The following is a 19,078-nucleotide window of genomic DNA, read 5'->3' on the forward strand; positions in this document are numbered from 1 at the left end:
CTTATGATAGTGGGTTGGGCACACACTTACACTCATATACACTGTAATACACACCAATGCTGCTGCAAATCTTTTCTGTGACCATCAATCACACTCATCTTCTCATCAATATTTGATCGCTTTAGCTCTGATCGAACTATTAATTCACAAAATACAAGATTTTTAGCACAAATGGCACTTGCACTGGCACATGTGGTCTGCATTATGCATGAGCCTGGTCCCCTTTTTAACACACACACACACACACACACACACACACACACACAGACAGACAGTGTGTGTGTCAGTGACCGGCTTCAGTGTAATTCATCAGACAGTGCTTTCATTAAAGACGCTGGCTCTGTCAGTTGTCATCTCATGCTGATATAACAGTTAGGAGAAAGGATATTACTGTCACCTTGCAGTTCAGAATCAGGACTGAACCTTTTGTTTAGAGAGTGATATGTTTATGGTGCTTTCATTTGCTTGCAGGATACTGTAGCAAATATCGCTGTGAGTGAGCTTGTGAAAATTGGGTTAAAGTTTCTGGTGCCCACCTATTTAATGTTGTCCTGGATCCCAGGCTATATTTAAATATTATGTTTGCAACTGATATGATACATATTATTTTTATGTTTATGAGTTTGGTAACTGATATGCAGAACCAATATGTATAACGATATGTGATTAATTATTGTTTTATTTCTGCTTTTTCACACAGTAACACCTAAAAATATCCCTAGACTACAACAATCTTTGGACTACAAATAAATATTATTATTATTTATGTCATTACATTTAAGAAAAGTTGTTTTGCAATTAATTTTATTCATTGTTTTGTGATGTGTATAACTGTTGCATTTAAAATCCTATGTGTTGCTCATATGAGAATGAAAAAATTTATGTATATTAAGTGTAGTGTATAGGAAAGTTACATATATAGAAATTTACCAAATGGTGCCCTTAATCAATGGGCTTAAAGGGTTTGTTTACCCAAAAATGAAAATTCTGTCATTTATTACTGACACTCATGTCGTTCCACACCTGTAAGACCTTTGTTCATCTTTGGAACACAAATGAAGATATTTTTCATAAAATCCGATGGCTCAGTGAGGCCTGCATTGACAGCAAGATAATTAACAAAATAACGACTTTATTCAACAATATCTAGTGATGGACGATTTTTTTTGGACGAAGCTTTGAAGCTTTACAAATCTTTTGTTTGAATCAGTGGTTCGGAGCGTGTATCAAACTGCCAAAGTCACGCCCCCCAGTGGTGAACCATTGAAATTTCAAAACACTTAAGACGTAATGAAGCCTCGTTTACTGAAATCACGTTTGATACGCGCTCCGAACCACTGCTTCGAAAAGCTTCGAAGCTTCATGAAGCAGTGTTTTGAAATCGCCCATCACTAGATATTGTTGAATAAAGTCGTTATTTTGTTTTTTTGGCGTACAAAAAGTATTCTCGTTGCTTCATAACATTAGGGTTGAACCACTGTAGTCACATGAACTGTTTTAAATATGTCTTTAGTAGCTTTCTGGGCAAGTGTTAATTGTCTTGCTGGCAATGCAGGCCTCTCTGAGCCATCGGATTTTATAAAAAATATCTTATTTTATGTTCTGAAGATGAACGAAAGTCTTACGGGTGTGGAACGACATGAAGGTGAGAATTTTCATTTTTGGGTGAACTAACCCTTTAATAATAAAGAACCAATAACCAAATAAGTGTAAAAGTGTAAATATTGGTCAAAAATATTTGTCAAACCGATAATCAGTCTAAATAAACCTTATATTTCGATAAGAATAACCAAGAACCGAATTTTAAAGCGAATCTTGATAGATCTTACAGTAATGTCTCATGTCTGATTTCTTACTATTTTCTTTCCTTTAGATGAGCAGGAAGCGGTGCAGAAGCGAACTTTCACAAAATGGATCAACTCTCATCTGGCAAAGGTGAGCCGAGTCATGTGAGGTTTCTGAACCAACATACATCCATTCATGTGTGAAAGAAAAAAGCACCCGAAGGTTGTTAACCACCTCTCTCCACATTGCAGTAATCTGTCACAAGACTAGTGGAACCAGTCCAGGTCCAACATGAACATACACTTTAATCTTCTCTTTAAATTACTGTGCCTCATTTTACCAGGGTACAGTCAGTATGCTGACGGGAATTACCTATAGACAGCTATGTAACATTACATCTTTATGCAACAAAAAAGATGTTGTCTCACAATCTCATGTAATATTGCACTTACAATAGGGTGGCTTTGATTTGATAAACAAAAATGTAAAGGTTATAATCTATAAACACATCATTAAATTAATTTATCTGTAAAAACTTAAGTCATTTGAGCTGTAAAGTTGTTGTTATAATTCTTACAGTTGTTTTATGGTTTATGGTGTTTGTTTTCATGGCAGCAAAGTAGTAAAACTGAATATAACTTTACACAGAAAAGGTTAATAAGCGTCAAATCATGTTAATATGCATATGATTTATGATCTTGTGGCTGTAATATTGAAACAGTGTAACCCACATTGTATTTTTCTAAGAAAGGGTTAAAATTTTTTTTGTGGTAATCAATATTTTGCCACGTGCAGTTTTGATTGAGCTTGTATTTAACCCGGAATATTTATTTAAATCATTTGAATTTCCATTATCACAACAGGGACATTATTAAAAGCTTACCGAGGAACAGGTGCTTGTATAAATTTGCAAGAAAAACAAGACACAAGCTTTTGGCTATGATACTGCATGTAATAATAGCTTGATGGCTTATTGATTTGTGTGTAAATAGTGACTGGTCAAGCCGTTTTTAATTAGCTGCCACTCCAGATAATTCCAGTATGATCACCAAGACCTGACTTGACTAATCTTCTGTGACGAGTAGCAGGAAATTCATTTGAAATATCAATCTGTGGGGAATACGTATTTTGTATTAGGTTGCACACCAGCGCCTCTCCAGCGTAAAATGTTAAGCACAGAAGAGTTGACATTCGTACACTCTCTAGCCGTTATTTATTTATCTCTTTGCTCATTACCATCTGTCATGGACATATTGGACCTGTCAGTTAGAGTTGGTGGTGAGATTCATAGCATCATAGCAGTGTGCTTGAAGGAATTGGTTTATGCTCTGATTATTTCACTGACAGGAATCCTTAGGTTTAGTGTTTCCACACCTATTTAAACAGCTTCTGCATGACAGGATGCTTTCTGACTTCTGAAAATTTTAAAGCATATTTACAAGTAGAGTTCATGTAGGCCTGACTTATGTTAAATTAATCTAATTTATCTGATTTATTATTTTCAGTATTATTTGTTTACTATTATAGTATTTATTAATATTTTTGAATTAGCTTTTATTTTTCTATTTTCAGTTTCATTTTAATTTTAGTTTAAAGGGGACCTATTATGCAAAATTCACTTTTGCATGGTGTTTGGACATAAATGTGTGTTGGCAGTGTGTGTACACAACCACCCTATAATGATGTGACGTCACATTAGAATGTTGACAGACACTGCCGTTTTAACAAGTGAGTTGTACAGTCCGCCATTGCTGCACTGACGAGAACATCTCCCAAGTGTTTTAGGTGTTCTGAAGCTGGATGGATTAATTCACATAGCTCTCTCCATTTACTCCCTAAATTTGAGCTGCTGAAGACGAGGTGGATTAATTTTGTTTTCGAAGAAAATGCTCCCTTAACTCTAACGAAATTCATTTATGTCTGCGCGAATCATTTCACACCGGACTTCTTTGTGAACGAATGTCAATACAAAGGGACAATACAAAACAGAGGTTGTGCTAAAAATGTGTTACTTAATGATAGATCAGTAAACTGTTTGTGATCCAGCTTACAGCCTCCAGAGTGATACTGGATACAGCAGTAATTAAGGTGAGAGCACTTTATTACAGTTCATCGGAGTTGATTTACGGATATAAAGTTCACCAGTTTATTAAGCACCACCCTAAAAGGCATAAGGTCTTTATATATTTGTTTACTGTTAGTTGTAACGAGTGTTTCTGTGTACTTCGCTGTGTATGTTGATGATAATGCAAGGGAGAGAGAGAGTTTATGGATAATATTTTAATGCACACTTGCACTGTGTTTTATTAAGCTCTTACAGATATTTTCTATAGTGAAAATGGACGCTTCATCTTTTGTGTTACGCACAATAAACATCATAAAACTCATTTTTTAAGTTTTGGCCATCATTCAGGATGGGGTCTGGTACAACAGGCTTGTACTAATATAGTGGAAGAAGACAATTTAAGTTATAACCGTAATTGAACTAAGCTATACCTGTTCTATCTCCATGCAGCATATATTCGCAGTTTCTGACATTATAGCACGTCCTGACAGACTCCTTGCACCGGAGAATCAGTTCGTGAAGCTCTGCCCTCTTAGGCCGAGCGCAGCAGCTCATTTGCATTTAAAAGGCACACACTGAAACGGCATGTTTTTGCTCATCCCCAAAAAGTGGCAATTTTAACATGCTATAAAAAATGATCTGTGGGGTATTTTGAGCTAAAACTTCACATACACACTCTGGGGACATCAGAGACTTATTTTATCTTGTAAAATGGGGCATAATAGATCCCCTTTAAGTTTTAGTAATTTTGTTATGCGCTTTTTTTCCCAATTTGGCTTTAACTTTTTTATTTCAGTGTTAATTTTAGTAGTCTTAGTACTTAAAAGTTATGTATTTCAGTATTTCTAATTTTTAGAGGTACACTGTGTAAATTTTGGCCCGCAAGTGGTTAAAAAACCCAAACTGCATGCATTTTGCGGAAGAACATTGTGTTGTCTGTGCTTTAGCTCTGTTTGACTGTGCAGATGAATATAACCCTTCACAACAGATAATGCGTTACAGTGAACTCTGTTAGAGAGTTACAATACATATGAAAATGTATCTGTTCAATAAAATACCTTACTCACCTGTTGAGTAATAAAAACACCATCTCCGCATTGCTCAACATTTCAAATCCCTCAGTTCCCGCCATCTTTGAAAAGCCAAACCAATGTTGATTCTTGTTTTATTACAAGCTCTGTCACATTCTTTTTTTGCCAGCAGACTCTCCTCTGTTCGGCGTTTGTGATTCAGAGAGGTTTGAGATTTAGTGTGCTCCATGTCAACTTTTCTGACAACTAACCTATGCCACTCCCACACCATACATGCGTCAAAGTAGCTGGAGCAACTTTTCTCTATTTATGGATATAACGTGTGAACGAGTGACGCGTACACATTTACTCGCGAAAACCATCCAGACAGGTCTAAAATATAAACACTTGTGATAACGCATTACAAGTAACTTGAGTTACGTAATCAGATTACTTTTTAAAGTAACTAGTAAAGTAATGCATTCCTTTTTTTAATTTTACAACAAAATATCTGTTACTTTTTCAAATAAGCAACTTTCTCACATTTATTGACCGACAGCTCTCCTGTCCCCATGTTGAGAGAAATAAAGTGCAGAGGTGTTGTGTGCGTGAACATGACTGTTATTGTAATTCTAGAATAAAAATGTGAACATGCATTTACTCATCTCACTTGCACGAAAACATTCAGTGTTCCTCAAAATGAATAAAAACAGTGAAATGCAATCTCAGAATTTTATGCAAACCTGTAATAATTAACTATATTAAATTAAACAAATATACTTTATGTATTTAATCTCACTTTATTAACCAATGTCTTTGCTGCTGACCTTCAATTATCTAGTTCAACCATACTAATAAGCAAAAATGACTATAAATTAGATTTAGAAATAAGAGTGTTGAACTTCCTTCTCCTGTGTTCTTCTTTAATCCAGAATGGCAGCACAGCTGAAAGATTTGTTTGAGCTGCGCCCTCTACTGTTCAGGCATAAATATGCATTTCCTTCAGCCTGCGGCTTATTCATTTCACTTTTGGTGTGAATTGGGGGCCTTAACATTTGCCAAAAATATAACTTTTTTGTTGTTATTAAAAAATAAACAAGCAAGCCCAGCCCAGGTGAGAAAAAGTAAAACATAAGTAATGTAACGCATTACTTTTCATAAAAATTAACGCAATTAGTTACTTTTTTAGGGAGTAACGCAATATTGTAATGCATTACTTTTAAAAGTAACTTTCCCCAACACTGCTTATAATAGGCTTACTATAGTGAATCAGAACAAAAAAAACATGTTTTGGAAAAAATATTGATAATGTAATATACTGTATATAATGTAAAAAAAATTACGTGTACCTCTTCATCTATGTTTTTATCTAATGTTTATATTTTATTTCATTTCAGCTTTATTTCAATTACTGAAAACAGTTTTTAATAGTTTGATATTTAGTTAACAATAATAACTTTGCTGTATCATTGAGTGATAGCAGATTGGTAAATTGGCAAATTAGTAAAATTTCAAAAGGAAAATTTAAGCTGGATTAGATCTGGCTCAGAAATCAAGGTTTTGCTTTCGGTGGACTGCATTTAAGAGAGAGATAGAGAAGAGAATCCACCCTGTCATATATATTAACTTGGACCTGCAATCCTATTATGACAAAGATGTGACATGATCCTATTGCTTCAATAGACATGAGACACTTTTTTCATGAAATGTGTGTGCAGGAAGGACAGAAATGGAGATTGTCTCATTAAAATTGCAAATAGAGAATTATTTGAACTGATTCTACAAACGTCAGAATCAATTACATTCATTCATGTAAATCCAAATAATTTGTTCAATAGCTGAACACCACCACACCATCCCAGGCACCCGCTGTTTCCACTTCTTTGCTGGTGCCCTTTAACCTCATCCCACCGCTGAATGACGTTGCCTTGGTGACGGCACACTCAAGTATTTGAGGGAGAAGTTTGAGAATACATGTGCCAAATAGGAAGAAATGCAACTCTTATAATTGTTGACAGGATGAACATAGACTGATACACTGAAGGGAAACTGTTCACTGTTTCAAGCATGGTTAGATTTGGGTTTCAGATATTTCTCATCAAATTGTCAGCCTCTATCCCACCACCAAATCGCTAATGCAAATCATCTGCAGTGATTTTCCAGCTCTATAATTCCTAGCCCAAAGGCACTGGTTTAATTCTTAACATGTGTAAGATAACACAGAATGAAAATTACACATCGTCTCGGTCTCTCCTCACATTCCTTTATAGAAGTATCAAAAGAATATTAGAGGATGCACCCACAGGTCCATGATAGATAATGAAATGTAATTAAGTGTGAACAGAGTAAATTAGGTCTGTTAGTTCCAAGTTTCAGTAGAGAGTGTTTGAAATGTTGCAGTGAGGCCTCAAAGATTTTCGTATGTTGACTTGAATGCCCACTGGCTGCTTTTCATATTACTGTCATTTGCAGAGTTTGCAGTATTCAGTGAAGCATTAACCTTTGAACAGGTTCCTGCCCTAGAGTTATATAAATATATGAATATGCTTATTATTATCATTGCTGTCTATGCTGTTTAAATGGATCAGTAAGTAGGCTAATGGAGTGTGTGTATATCATTTTTAAAGGAATAATTCAGCCATAAATAAAACATTCATATTTTCTCACCTTCATGTAATGTTCCGTGGAACACAAGAGGAGAATGAATTGGGAGCGGTTTTATGAAAGAATCATTAATTTGAACCAAATCTTTTGAATGAATCAGTTGATCCAGTTCAAAGCACCGTTCTGAATGAGTCATTTTAAGAATCAAACTCTGGAACTCACTGGAGTTCACTGGAAGGGAAGATTGTCAGGGATTAATTTCTGTTTGTTCTCATGTTAAGGTATGATATGACTTTGGAAGACTTGGATTATAGACCTTATGCGCCAGAGAAACGTGCGCGCAGCCATCTTTAGAATGTCTTTGAACTTCCGTTTTTGCGGTAGTCCTGTATATGTCTATGGCATCGCTGTCAAAGAATAATTAGCTGGTGAAGTGAATTTACTTATTGTAGAGTTAACGAGAGTTATTGTGAGCATTGTAATGTTTAAAGTAGATGTCTTAAAAAATGTCAGTATACCGGGAAGATTTTAAAACGAACAGTTCATTCATAAATACGTAAGATCGCTGTGGAAATACCAACCGGAAGTCAAAAGACAACGAGCGCAGCGCTGAAAAGGGGCGAAATTATAGACCATTTTTTATGACACTTTTATGGGTTTTTGTGTCCTTTTTTAAGCTTGAAAGCTCCAGTCTTTCAATTGTCTTCTTTGTAATTGTATAAACAATGGCATCCTCTTTGCACATCTCGTGAAATTGCAAAGGTCCAAACTTATTACAAAAGGCACAAAGAACTGCTTAGATTCAGATCAAGATCCTGGTTCAACCCAATAGTCAATTCCAACAGAATTGATCAGCATTGCATTAAAAGATTTACCAGAATCCTCATACTCAAAACCATTCATTAAAAGATACCATCACAGGATGCACAGTGCCTCAGGTCTCTTTACACATACATGTACTTGCAAATTTGAAGGACATCAGAGAGGCAGGACTGAAGCACTAATCTGCCTAAGAGCCTCAACTTGATTAGCCACTAGAGAGAGAGAGAGAGGAGTGCGATTGAAAGGAAGGGAACGCATAAGAGGCCACCCTCCATTTCAATTTTGTAAAATCCTCTCAGACAGTGTTAGGGCTTAATTATGGCATGCCCAATATTGAGGATGAGCTCGTTCCTCATGTGTTTGACAGATAGCATGGGTGAGCAGCACACAGCAGCCACCCGGACACCCTGCTGGCTGCACCTGCTTTGTCACGGGACATATATCAACGCCCCATCAGGTTTCTCTCTGAATTATGAGATTCAGTAATCAGTGGCCACAGATTTACAAACTGTACCCTCAATTTAATAATTAATGCTCAAAGATTTGTGAGCAGTACCTTCAATTTTGTAATTTGTACCCACAGATTGGAAAAAAGGTTCTTTAGATTATTAAAATGTTCTTTACACTAAGAAAAAAATGGTTCTTTTTAGAGCTGATCCTTGAAAGGTTCTTTATGCAACGAAAAATGGTTCTTCTATGGCACTTTCACTGTGGAAAGCACTATACAAATTATTCTGAATTTAATTTTTTTTTTTCAGGTTTAAATGTCTAACATTTACACTGATAGTAGATATAGAAAATGTAATTTTATTCTACAAACTGAATATTTTTTGGATAAAATATTTAGCTTTGGCTTAAGTGCAGTGGCAATATTCAAATTCTAAAATCAAATTTTTAAAGGGATAGTTTACCCAAAAATGAAAATTTGATGTTTATCTGCTTATCCCCAGGGCATCCAAGATGTAGGTGAGTTTGTTTCTTCAGTAGAACACAAATGATGATTTTTAACTTCAACCGTTGCGGTCTGTCAGTCGTATAATGCATGTCAATGGGAACTCCATCTATAAGGGTCCATCTATAAGGGTTTTTTGACTCTTATAGATGGAGTTTCCATTGACATGTATTATACGACTGACAGATCGCAATGGTTGGAGTTAAAAATCATCATTTGTGTTCTACTGGAGAAACAAAGTCACCTACATCTTGGATGCCCTGGGGGTAAGCAGATAAACATCAAGTTTTCATTTTTGACTATCCCTTTAACTTTGGTAACAACCATTTTATTTTATTTTATTTTATTTTATTTTATTTTATTTTATATTTTATTTTATGTCTAATAAAAGTCAGTGACAAACCCCAGACCCCATCTGTAAAATAAAATAAATTTGACTTTTTTTTAATGTTATTGGGTGGTTTAAAAATGATTTGGTGTACAAATTGCAGTCGAGCAGTATTAAGCCATGACCTACTCTCAACCTTAATTGAACTTGTCTCTCTCATCTCTGGCTGATATTGAAAACGGTTCGAGTGGCCCTCAGGCGTTTGTATGTTCACATGAACTTTGATTGGGTTACTCAGAACATGCAGCTAGCGTAGCTAAACGCTGTCATTCCACTGAATACATCAGCTGCGCCTGCCGTGACAATCTATTTCCATCAGTAATAACCAGACACAGATAATTAGTTTGTTAAGCCCTGCTGCTTGTGCATTTGTGTTTTTTTCTCTTATTTTTCATTAGTTGCATAATTACTCAAAGTGCCTCTTTTTAATGTAATATCCTATAAGGTGATTTTATCCAATTAGCTTTTGAATTATTTAGAGCTAATTGGAATATCTTAGCCATTCCTCCCCCTGCTCTATCAAAAATGCTTCAAGAATTAATCTTTTAAAAAACATCACTCATTTCTCCTTTCTGCCTCTAATTAAGGTCATTCCACTGTCGTTTCCCTTGACTTTGTTCACTTTCACTCTTTTTTGAAATTTAAGTCGTCACCCCCTCTACATCTCTCTCTCTCTCTTGCACGCACACACACACACACACACATACACTTACTTTCACTGTTTCATATTAATCTCCTCATGAATGACTTTGGCACCCGGCTGCTTTCCACTCCAAATCCCAGTCATGTGACTGCTGTCTTAAGAGAAATCCTGGATGTGTCGTCCGGGTAAAGAGGAGCTGTGTGGTTGGATTAGTGGAGGGCTTCATCAGGTCAGACAGTCTGTGTCGTCTCCAGAATCAGCACTTTACCCAGGCTTTTTAGATGCTTCTTAAGCTCTAGACTGTCACAGGCCGACAGCATGAATCTCCACTGGGTTTAAATCTATAATGCTTTTGATTCAAACTCACATGTCACGACTATGATCAGGATGTCACAACAAATACTATCTGTCTGTCTGTCTATCTGTCTATTGTTTTATCGATCGTTATATCATTTTATCTATCATTCTGTCTGTTGTTCTTTCGGCCGTTCCATCTATCGTTCTATCTACGGTTCTATCTATCGTTCTATCTAACGTTCTATCTGTCTATCCTTCTAGCTTTCGTTCGATCTATCGTTCTATCTATTTATCTACCATTCTACCGATCGTTCTATTGATCATTCTATTGTTCTATCGATCGTTCTATCTATCATTCTATCTATCTATATACCGTTCTATCTGTCTGTCGTTCTATCTATCTATCTATATCGTTCTATATCATTCTATCTATTGTTCTATCGAGCGTTCTATCGATCCTTATATTTATCATTCTATTTTTCTATCGCTATATCATTCTATCGATTGTTCTATCGATTGCTCTATCGATTGCTCTATCGATTGTTCTATCGATTTTTCTATCGATTGTTCTATCGTTCTATCTATCATTCTATCTATTGTTCTGTCGAGCGTTCTATAATTCTATCTATCGCTCTAACGATTGTTCTATTGATCATTCTATCGATTGTTCTATCGATTGTTCTGTTGATCATTCTATCTATCATTCTGTCTGTCTTTCTATCTGTCGTTCTGTCTAGCTATCGTTCTATCGACCATTCTATCTACTGTTCTATCTATCTATCATACTATCTATCTATCTATCTATCTATCTATCATACTATCTATCGTACTATCGTACTATCTATTGTTCTATCTATCTATCGTTCTATCGTTCTGTCTATCTATCGTTGTATCTATCTATTGTTCTATCTACCCATCTATCGATAGTTGTATCATTCTATCTATCATTATATGTTCTATCGATCACTATTGTTCTATCTATCTATTGTTCTATCTATTATTCTATTGATTGTTCTATCATTCTGTCGACTGTTCTGTCTATCGTTCTGTCATATACCGTTCTATCATATACCGTTCTGTCATATACCGTTCTATCATATATCATATATCGTTCTATCAGTCGTTCTGTCATTCTGTCTATAGTTCTATCTATCGTTCTATCTATCTATCTATCTATTGTTCTATCTATCATTCTATCTACCAATCTATCGATAGTTGTATCATTCTATCTATCGTTATATGTTCTCTCGATCACCATTGTTCTATCTATCTATTGTTCTATCTATTAGTCTATCTAGCTATTGTTCTATCTATCATTCTGTCAACCGTTCTATCTATCAGTTATTCTGTCATTCCATCTATAGTTCTATCAGTCGTTCTATCATTCTGTCTATCATTCGATCTATCATTCTAACTATCGTTTTATCTATCATTCTATCGACCGTTCTGTCATTCTACTTATTGTTCTATCTATTGTTCTATCTATCTATGTTTCTATCGATTGTTCTGTCATTCTAACTTTCATTCTGTCATTCTATCTATCTGTCTGTTGTATATTGTTCTATTTGTCTGTCGTACATAATAAATATTTTAAGGTAAAATGTAAAATCATCAATAGATCGTTTTCCCTCCCCATGCAGTGTAATCCTCCTTTGATGGTCTCAGATCTCTTTGAAGATGTTAAAGATGGAGTGATGTTGTTGGCTCTTCTTGAAGTCCTGTCTGGTCACAAACTGGTAAGCTAAATGTACTTTTGCTTGTTTTTGTATTTGAATGTCCTTTGTTAGCTGTAAAAACGACTCAAACATAATTGTCCCATTTATTTAAATTTCTGTAATATATAGTCAACATTGTTTTAACATTGTGACATTGTTTTAAATGATAGAAAACATGATAATACAAGTCATATTACCAAAAACACAGTATATTCACTGTACATTATTAGCACTCAAGTACGCAAAGACACGTGAATACCCACATTCTCAGTAAACTATCCCATAAGGCTAGCGATGCCTCAGGTCTTTGCAGTGCTGTAACAGTCGATATACCAAGTGACACATAGCGCTTTGATTTTTTTCCTTTTTTACATTTCTCTCTTGCCATCTATTTGGTGTAATCTTTTTTTCCTTCTTATTCTCTTTTGTCTTTCTCTGTGTACTATAACTATCCTGCTCATCTGCTTTCTTGCTGTCTCTTTCTGCTTTTCTGTTTGTTTTCATCTCTTTCTCCCCGTTCCTTGCTGGGTATTTACATTTTCCTCTTGTCTATCACCATTTTCCTTTTGTCTGCTGTGCTATCCTCTCCCATCTGACAGCCATGCGAGCAGGGCCGCAAGCTGAGGAGGATCCACTGGGTTGCTAACGTGGGAAGAGCGCTCAAGTTTCTGGAGGGCAGGAGGGTAAGGCAGTCCATTCCCAGAGTGCTTTGCTCAGGTGTACAGCTCCAGGTCATAGCCACTCAGTCTGACCTACACAACCTCTTCCCCGCTCTGCTCTGATACTGCTCTCTCGCTTTACAGCACTGTCTCACGAGAGACAAAGAGAAGGAAAACTTCTTCATTTCATGTTTAATTCTTACTCTAAACGACAAGAAATTATATGTTTCATTCAAATCACCAACAAATGAAGGATTTGTGGATTAGTTAGAACATGCTAGATGGCTCAGCATAGATTTATGAGGTGATTTTGACACCTCAGACTGAAATCATTCTCCTTATTGAGGTTTAGTCCTGAGTCACCATAATATAAATCTGTCTGGTGCCTCACATGTAGCAATGAGCTTTCCTCATGGAGTCTCTCTTTCTGTCTGTGGTTGCTAAAGCTGAACAAATGGACTAATTAAGGGTTCAGTAATACAGTCAGCTATGCATTTTCACATAAAATGTCCCCCCTTTTTGTTTATATCACAGCACGGCCAGAGCTATTGAGCTTGGTAAAGCCGCAGTTTCCTCCTAATCTCATACTGTTTCTCCTTTTAATCTCCTCCATATTGATTTAAATATTTTAAATTTTTATATAGCATTTTGTGCAGAATGGGTCTGATACGTTTTCTGGTATGCGCCAACTCATGCATATAATCCGCTCTGTGCTATTGTGTCTCTGGACCAGGAACAGACTGTGCGCGCACTAACGTGAAATCAGACTTTATTTGCTCCAATGGAAAGCATATTTACGCTGTCTGAATCGTTCCCTATCCCCTATTTAGTGCACTATGTGCCATTCACCATGTAGAAAATAGTAAATGTGTGAACAAGTGACCGATTTTAGCTTCAGCGTCTATTTATAATGTAGGGGGCAGGACACTTTAGATTCTAGAGAGCATTTGATTGAACGGAAAATCTGATGAGAAGCTAAAGTGCAGAGTGATGTCATCAAAATCATTGCTCCATATTAGCGAAAGTGAGAGACTGTAAGTTTTGAATGCTTATATCTTCTAAATGCAAATTTTGTCATTGTTTTGGAGAACACTAGCTTATAAATAACAGTAAGGCTAACATATTCATACTAAAAGCCAAAAAACAACATTTTGATTTGAAAATGGTCTCTTAAAGGATTAGTTCACTTTCAAATGAAACTTACCCCAAGCTTTACTCACCCTCAAGCCATCCTAGGTGTATATGACTTTCTTCTTTCTGATGAACACAATCAGAGAAATATTAATAAATATCCTGACGCATCTGAGCTTTATAATGCCAGTAAGCGTTACCAAACATATATGAGCTGAAGATAGTGTCTTCATTCACATCCATCCATCATAAACATATTCAACACGGCTCTGGGGGGTTCTGAAGCGAAACGGTGCATTTGTGTAAAAAATACCCATATTTAACAAGTAATGAAGTAAAATAGCTATCTTCTGCCAGACCGCCTTCCGTATGAACTTCAACTTATGAAAAAAATGAAACTGGCATCGCATCAGTTCCGTGAGTTGAATAGGGAAAGCGTAGGATGTAGCGTAAGCTTTTTGAGCTGCGAGAGTTTTACAGTTTCTTCGTAAGTTGAATACGGAAGGCGGTCTGGCGGAAGCTAGATATTTTACTTCATAACTTGTTAAATATGGATTTTTTTTTTTTTTTACACAAACACATCGCTTCACTTCAGAAGGCCTTTATTAACCCCCCGGAGCTGTGTGGGATATGTTTATGATGGATGGAGACAGTTTCTTCAGCTCATACTCGTTTGGTAACGCTTACTGCCATTATAAAGCTTGGATGCGTCAGGATATTTATTAATATTTCTCAGATTGTGTTCATCAGAAAGAAGAAAGTCATATACACCTAGGATGGCTTGAGGGTGAGTAAAGCTTGGGGTCATTTTCATTTGAAAGTTTGAAATCCTTTAAGAGACCATTTTCAAAAACATAAAAAAAATCTTACCAACCCCAAATCTTTGAAAGGTAGTGTATCCAGTTTAGTGGTCATTATAGAAAAATATTTGACAGCTCAATGCTGTAATTGATCAATCAAGTGTTCCAGAGAGCTGTGTTCATTATAAATTCATTTTAATGTAGCTCAGTGGAAATAGAATAAAGGAAGAGGTTTACTGTCATAGTAAAACCATAGTGATTTGGAGAAATGGAGCCCATTTTTTTCCCCCTGTATAAACAGGATATTTTTTCATATCATCTCTCTGGGGAGAAGGACATAGATATTTCATTTACTGTGTAGCTGTGCTTCAGACTTTCATTATGCGGCCTGTCAGTGAATGAAGCTGAGCTAAGCCTCCCACTCCTGAGGTGGTCTGTCTGTCTGTGTATCTGATCTCTCAAGGAGCTGAGGATTCATTTCGTAAGCTACAGTCTTTCACCATCTTATCTGTCTCTGTCATCCCTCTCTCATCTCTCTCTATTCCCTGTGGAGCACAGTGGGAGAAACCAGAGTAGAGAACTGTTTTGTATTATGTCGAACTGTACTTTTACATCCAATCTGGGACACAATATTTTAAGTAAATGGATGTTTTTTTTTTTTTTTTTTTTTAAGAAAGTGGATGTTATGATTGTGCGTGTGTTTTTGTGTGAATTTGTCATTCATTCAACTTGTGTGTGTGGCTGGTTCTTAATGTTTCTGCCTTGGTGTGTGTATAACAATGGGTGCAATGCACACTTTGTTTGTCACTGAAGGGTTTTGGGTTATCTCAGAGCTGTGGGTTCTTATCACATGTCCTTCAGTTGATGGGCCACACTTTTGTTAACAGCATGTAATGACCTCTATTCTTCTTTTCTCTGTCTTTCTTCCTTTTGTTTTGTCACCGTTTCAGTCGGCCTACAGAGGATCTCCGGTTAGTGTGACCTTTCCTGTGACTGTCTATAATGTCTATGATTGACACTATCACTTTTTGAATCAGGATCTCTACAAATGGAACTGTAATCAAGAACTGACTTTTATAAAAGTGATAATACAGTGCATCCTAAATATTTCCCAGAAATAAAAAATACGCTCATGTAATTTCAAACTTTCTGTCGCTTGTAGAATAGAAAAGGATTTTGAAGAATGTCTGAGCTGCTCTCTTCCGTACAATGAGAGTGGATAGGGATCAGTTTTATTTTAGTTTTATTTATATACAATTATAGTATGTATTAATATTTTGAATTCGATTTTTTTTATATTTTCTATAAAACTTTTTAGTTTTAATTTTTAGTTATTTTGCTATGTGCTTAGTTTTAAATATTTTAAAATTTTAAAATGTATATTTATTTCAGGTTTAGTTTTAGTTATTTAGTACTTCAACTTAAACAACTTAAAGTACTACAGTTAGGTGTCAACACACACACACGCGCACACACACACACACACACACACACACACACACACGTGTGTTAAATATATATATATATATATATATATATGTATGTATGTATATTTAATATATAATATTCATTTAAGTTTTTCATCTAATTATATTTTATTTATATTTATATTATATTTTCAGTTTACTTTTTCTTTTAAAATGATTTTTAAAGGTTTTAGTTGTAGTTAACAATAACAACACTGATAGGGCTGTCAAGAAATTGCTCCAAAAAATGATAAATGCATCATAAAGTATGTGACCTCTGTGCATTATTCCAATTCTTCTGAAGCCATACATTACAATATCTTGCTAGAAACCTGAGTTAGTATTCACTAAAAATCTTGCTTGATAGCCATGGTCACTATTCACTTTCAATGTATGGACACATTAAACCAAAAGATGTTTTATTGTTTAGAAATAACATGTGTGTGAGCGATTTTCCCTCCCTTTTTGGATGAACTATGTATGTATTTAAATTTTATTATTTTATAATTTTAGATTAAGCTAGTTAACATCAACACAACAGATGTGGTAGATGGCAGGCCTTCTATTGTTCTGGGGCTGATATGGACCATCATCTTATATTTCCAGGTAAAAAAGGATTAATAATTCAAAGTTTCTATAATTTATCAAAATCATAGAGTAGCTAAAAACAGTAACATTTTCAAAAATTTCCTCTCTATCTTCTTGTTCAGATAGAGGAGTTGACCAGTCATCTACCAGCCCTACAACCTCAATCTAGCAGCAACTCATCAGTAGAAAGCTCCAACAGCACTGAGACCAGCAGCCCGCCCGTCAAACGCAAGCCTCGCCTTTCATTTCAGGGTGGGGCCAAGAGAGCCCTGCTCAAATGGGTCCAGACCACTGCAACAAAGTATGAACTGTATTGTTGATATGTGCCTGTGAAGGCCTTGAATGAATATATTGTTCTTTGCTCTTGTAATCCTGTTTCCCTAAGTAAAGCATATGACTGCATTCTTCCAGGGTTTTGACATAATGTACATACTTACGCATGTGTTTACAGGAGATTGGGTCTCGATGTGAAGGATTTTGGCCCCAGCTGGCGCACAGGGGTGGCTTTTCATGCTGTCATCTTTGCTTTGCGACCCCATCTGGTTAACATGGAACATGTTTGGAGGAGACCTAACAGGGATAACCTAGAAGAGGCCTTCTCATTGGCTGAGAGAGAACTGGGCATCCCACGAATACTTGACCCTGAAGGTTAGACCAATTCTACAGAATAATAGAAATGCTTTTTATAGTGCCTAGTTTATAGTGTTTCAAGTTTGCAGTTTTTGGTCGCCTGAGAAGTATCCAATCCAATTCATGACTAGGGATTTGATGCAGAGTCTGTTTTTGATGTAAATTCTTGTAGTTTCAAAAATAAGCTGGTATATGTACAGGACACAAATGTGATTTTGGACTGTGTTGCACAAGGCTCTAAGCGCCAAATGCTTAAATTCTAATTAGCAGCACGCCACTCACAGAGGATGTGATTGATGAATTTTTAATGGTGGGGTTAAGTCTTAGACCTCCTAGACGCCATCTGAGCTACCTCATGCTTCCTACCAGGAGTCTGACAAATGAAGTTTGACATTTAAGCGATTAGTGGCCCATTAGCCATGGTAAAGCTGACTGAACAAATAGTAAACGGTGAGTCAAGGGACATTGTCAACCATGGATCTTTTGTAAAGCGAACCATCAGTGAAGCCTCTGCCAGACAATGTCGACTTTATATCACTGATTTTTTAGTTATTGTACCTTGAAAAAGGTTAGAATTGAATCACAGTTTCCACAAAAATCTTAAGCAGCACAACTGTTTTCAACATTGATAATAATAAGATATGTTATTGAGCACCAAATCAGAATAGAATGATTTCTGAAGGATCAGGATTCAGCTTTGCAATCCCAGGAATAAATTACATTTTAAAACATATTAAAATAGAAAAGTGTATGCAAAATGTAAATATATACAGTGGTATATACAGACCAAAAATCCATAAACATATATTTAAAAACTGACAGAAGTTTTTAGAATTTTTAAATATTTAAAAGAATCGTTACAATATAAAATGCATAAGATTCTTGGTCTTGACAAACCAGTGTACTATCATTATATATAAAAAAGCTGCAATTACTGGTAGAGATGGTACCCAAAATACCCAAAAGAAAATGGTACCAAAAATACCCAAAAGAACATATTGTGCATATGATCTTTGAAATTTTAGCAGGTAATTTCATGGTGTGTTAAGCTGAATGAGAATGCATGGATGCACAAAAACGGGAGATAGGAGGTAAAGCTAAAAGTAAGTGACTGTGACTGAAAAAAATCAATTAAATCAAATTTGCCACAGAACAATGAACCACAATGAGTGGGTAAAATTCAAACAAAAGAAGATGGCAAACCTTCTTTTTGCAAAGAAAGGGAGTATTTGAATAGAGTTAGTTATTATGGTCCTAATCTGAACACAGGGTTTCACTGCAGAACATACAAGTTGCTGCAACTTGTAAAATGTCTGTAAACATAAATCTTTAATATGTTTTAGATGTGGATGTGGATAAACCAGATGAGAAGTCCATCATGACGTATGTGGCACAGTTCCTGAAGCATCACCCAGACCGCCAAGAGACTGAGATTGGGCGGCAGCAAGAAGAGGTACTATAATATTTCTCATCCAACAATCAAACGTCAACCAGCTCTCCATTCACTGTATGTCTCATGGTCG

The 19,078-nt window shown here is 35.9% G+C and overlaps 1 protein-coding gene across 7 annotated transcripts in view; it reads left to right on the plus strand.

Moving 5' to 3' along the window:
- syne1a (spectrin repeat containing, nuclear envelope 1a) overlaps nt 1–19,078 on the plus strand; it is a 148,535-nt gene that overhangs the window by 13,955 nt on the left and 115,502 nt on the right. For all 7 annotated transcript variants that reach the window (XM_051874201.1, XM_051874202.1, XM_051874203.1 and 4 more), the window contains exons 2-9: nt 1,874–1,935; nt 12,207–12,302; nt 12,881–12,964; nt 15,822–15,842; nt 16,851–16,943; nt 17,048–17,226; nt 17,377–17,573; nt 18,899–19,008. In XM_051874201.1, coding sequence (XP_051730161.1) covers nt 1,874–1,935; nt 12,207–12,302; nt 12,881–12,964; nt 15,822–15,842; nt 16,851–16,943; nt 17,048–17,226; nt 17,377–17,573; nt 18,899–19,008 — 842 coding nt within the window. The remainder of the gene's footprint in view (nt 1–1,873; nt 1,936–12,206; nt 12,303–12,880; nt 12,965–15,821; nt 15,843–16,850; nt 16,944–17,047; nt 17,227–17,376; nt 17,574–18,898; nt 19,009–19,078) is intronic.

The sequence above is a fragment of the Ctenopharyngodon idella genome, chromosome 20, assembly GCF_019924925.1.
Source record: "Ctenopharyngodon idella isolate HZGC_01 chromosome 20, HZGC01, whole genome shotgun sequence".
Lineage (NCBI taxonomy): Eukaryota > Metazoa > Chordata > Actinopteri > Cypriniformes > Xenocyprididae > Ctenopharyngodon > Ctenopharyngodon idella.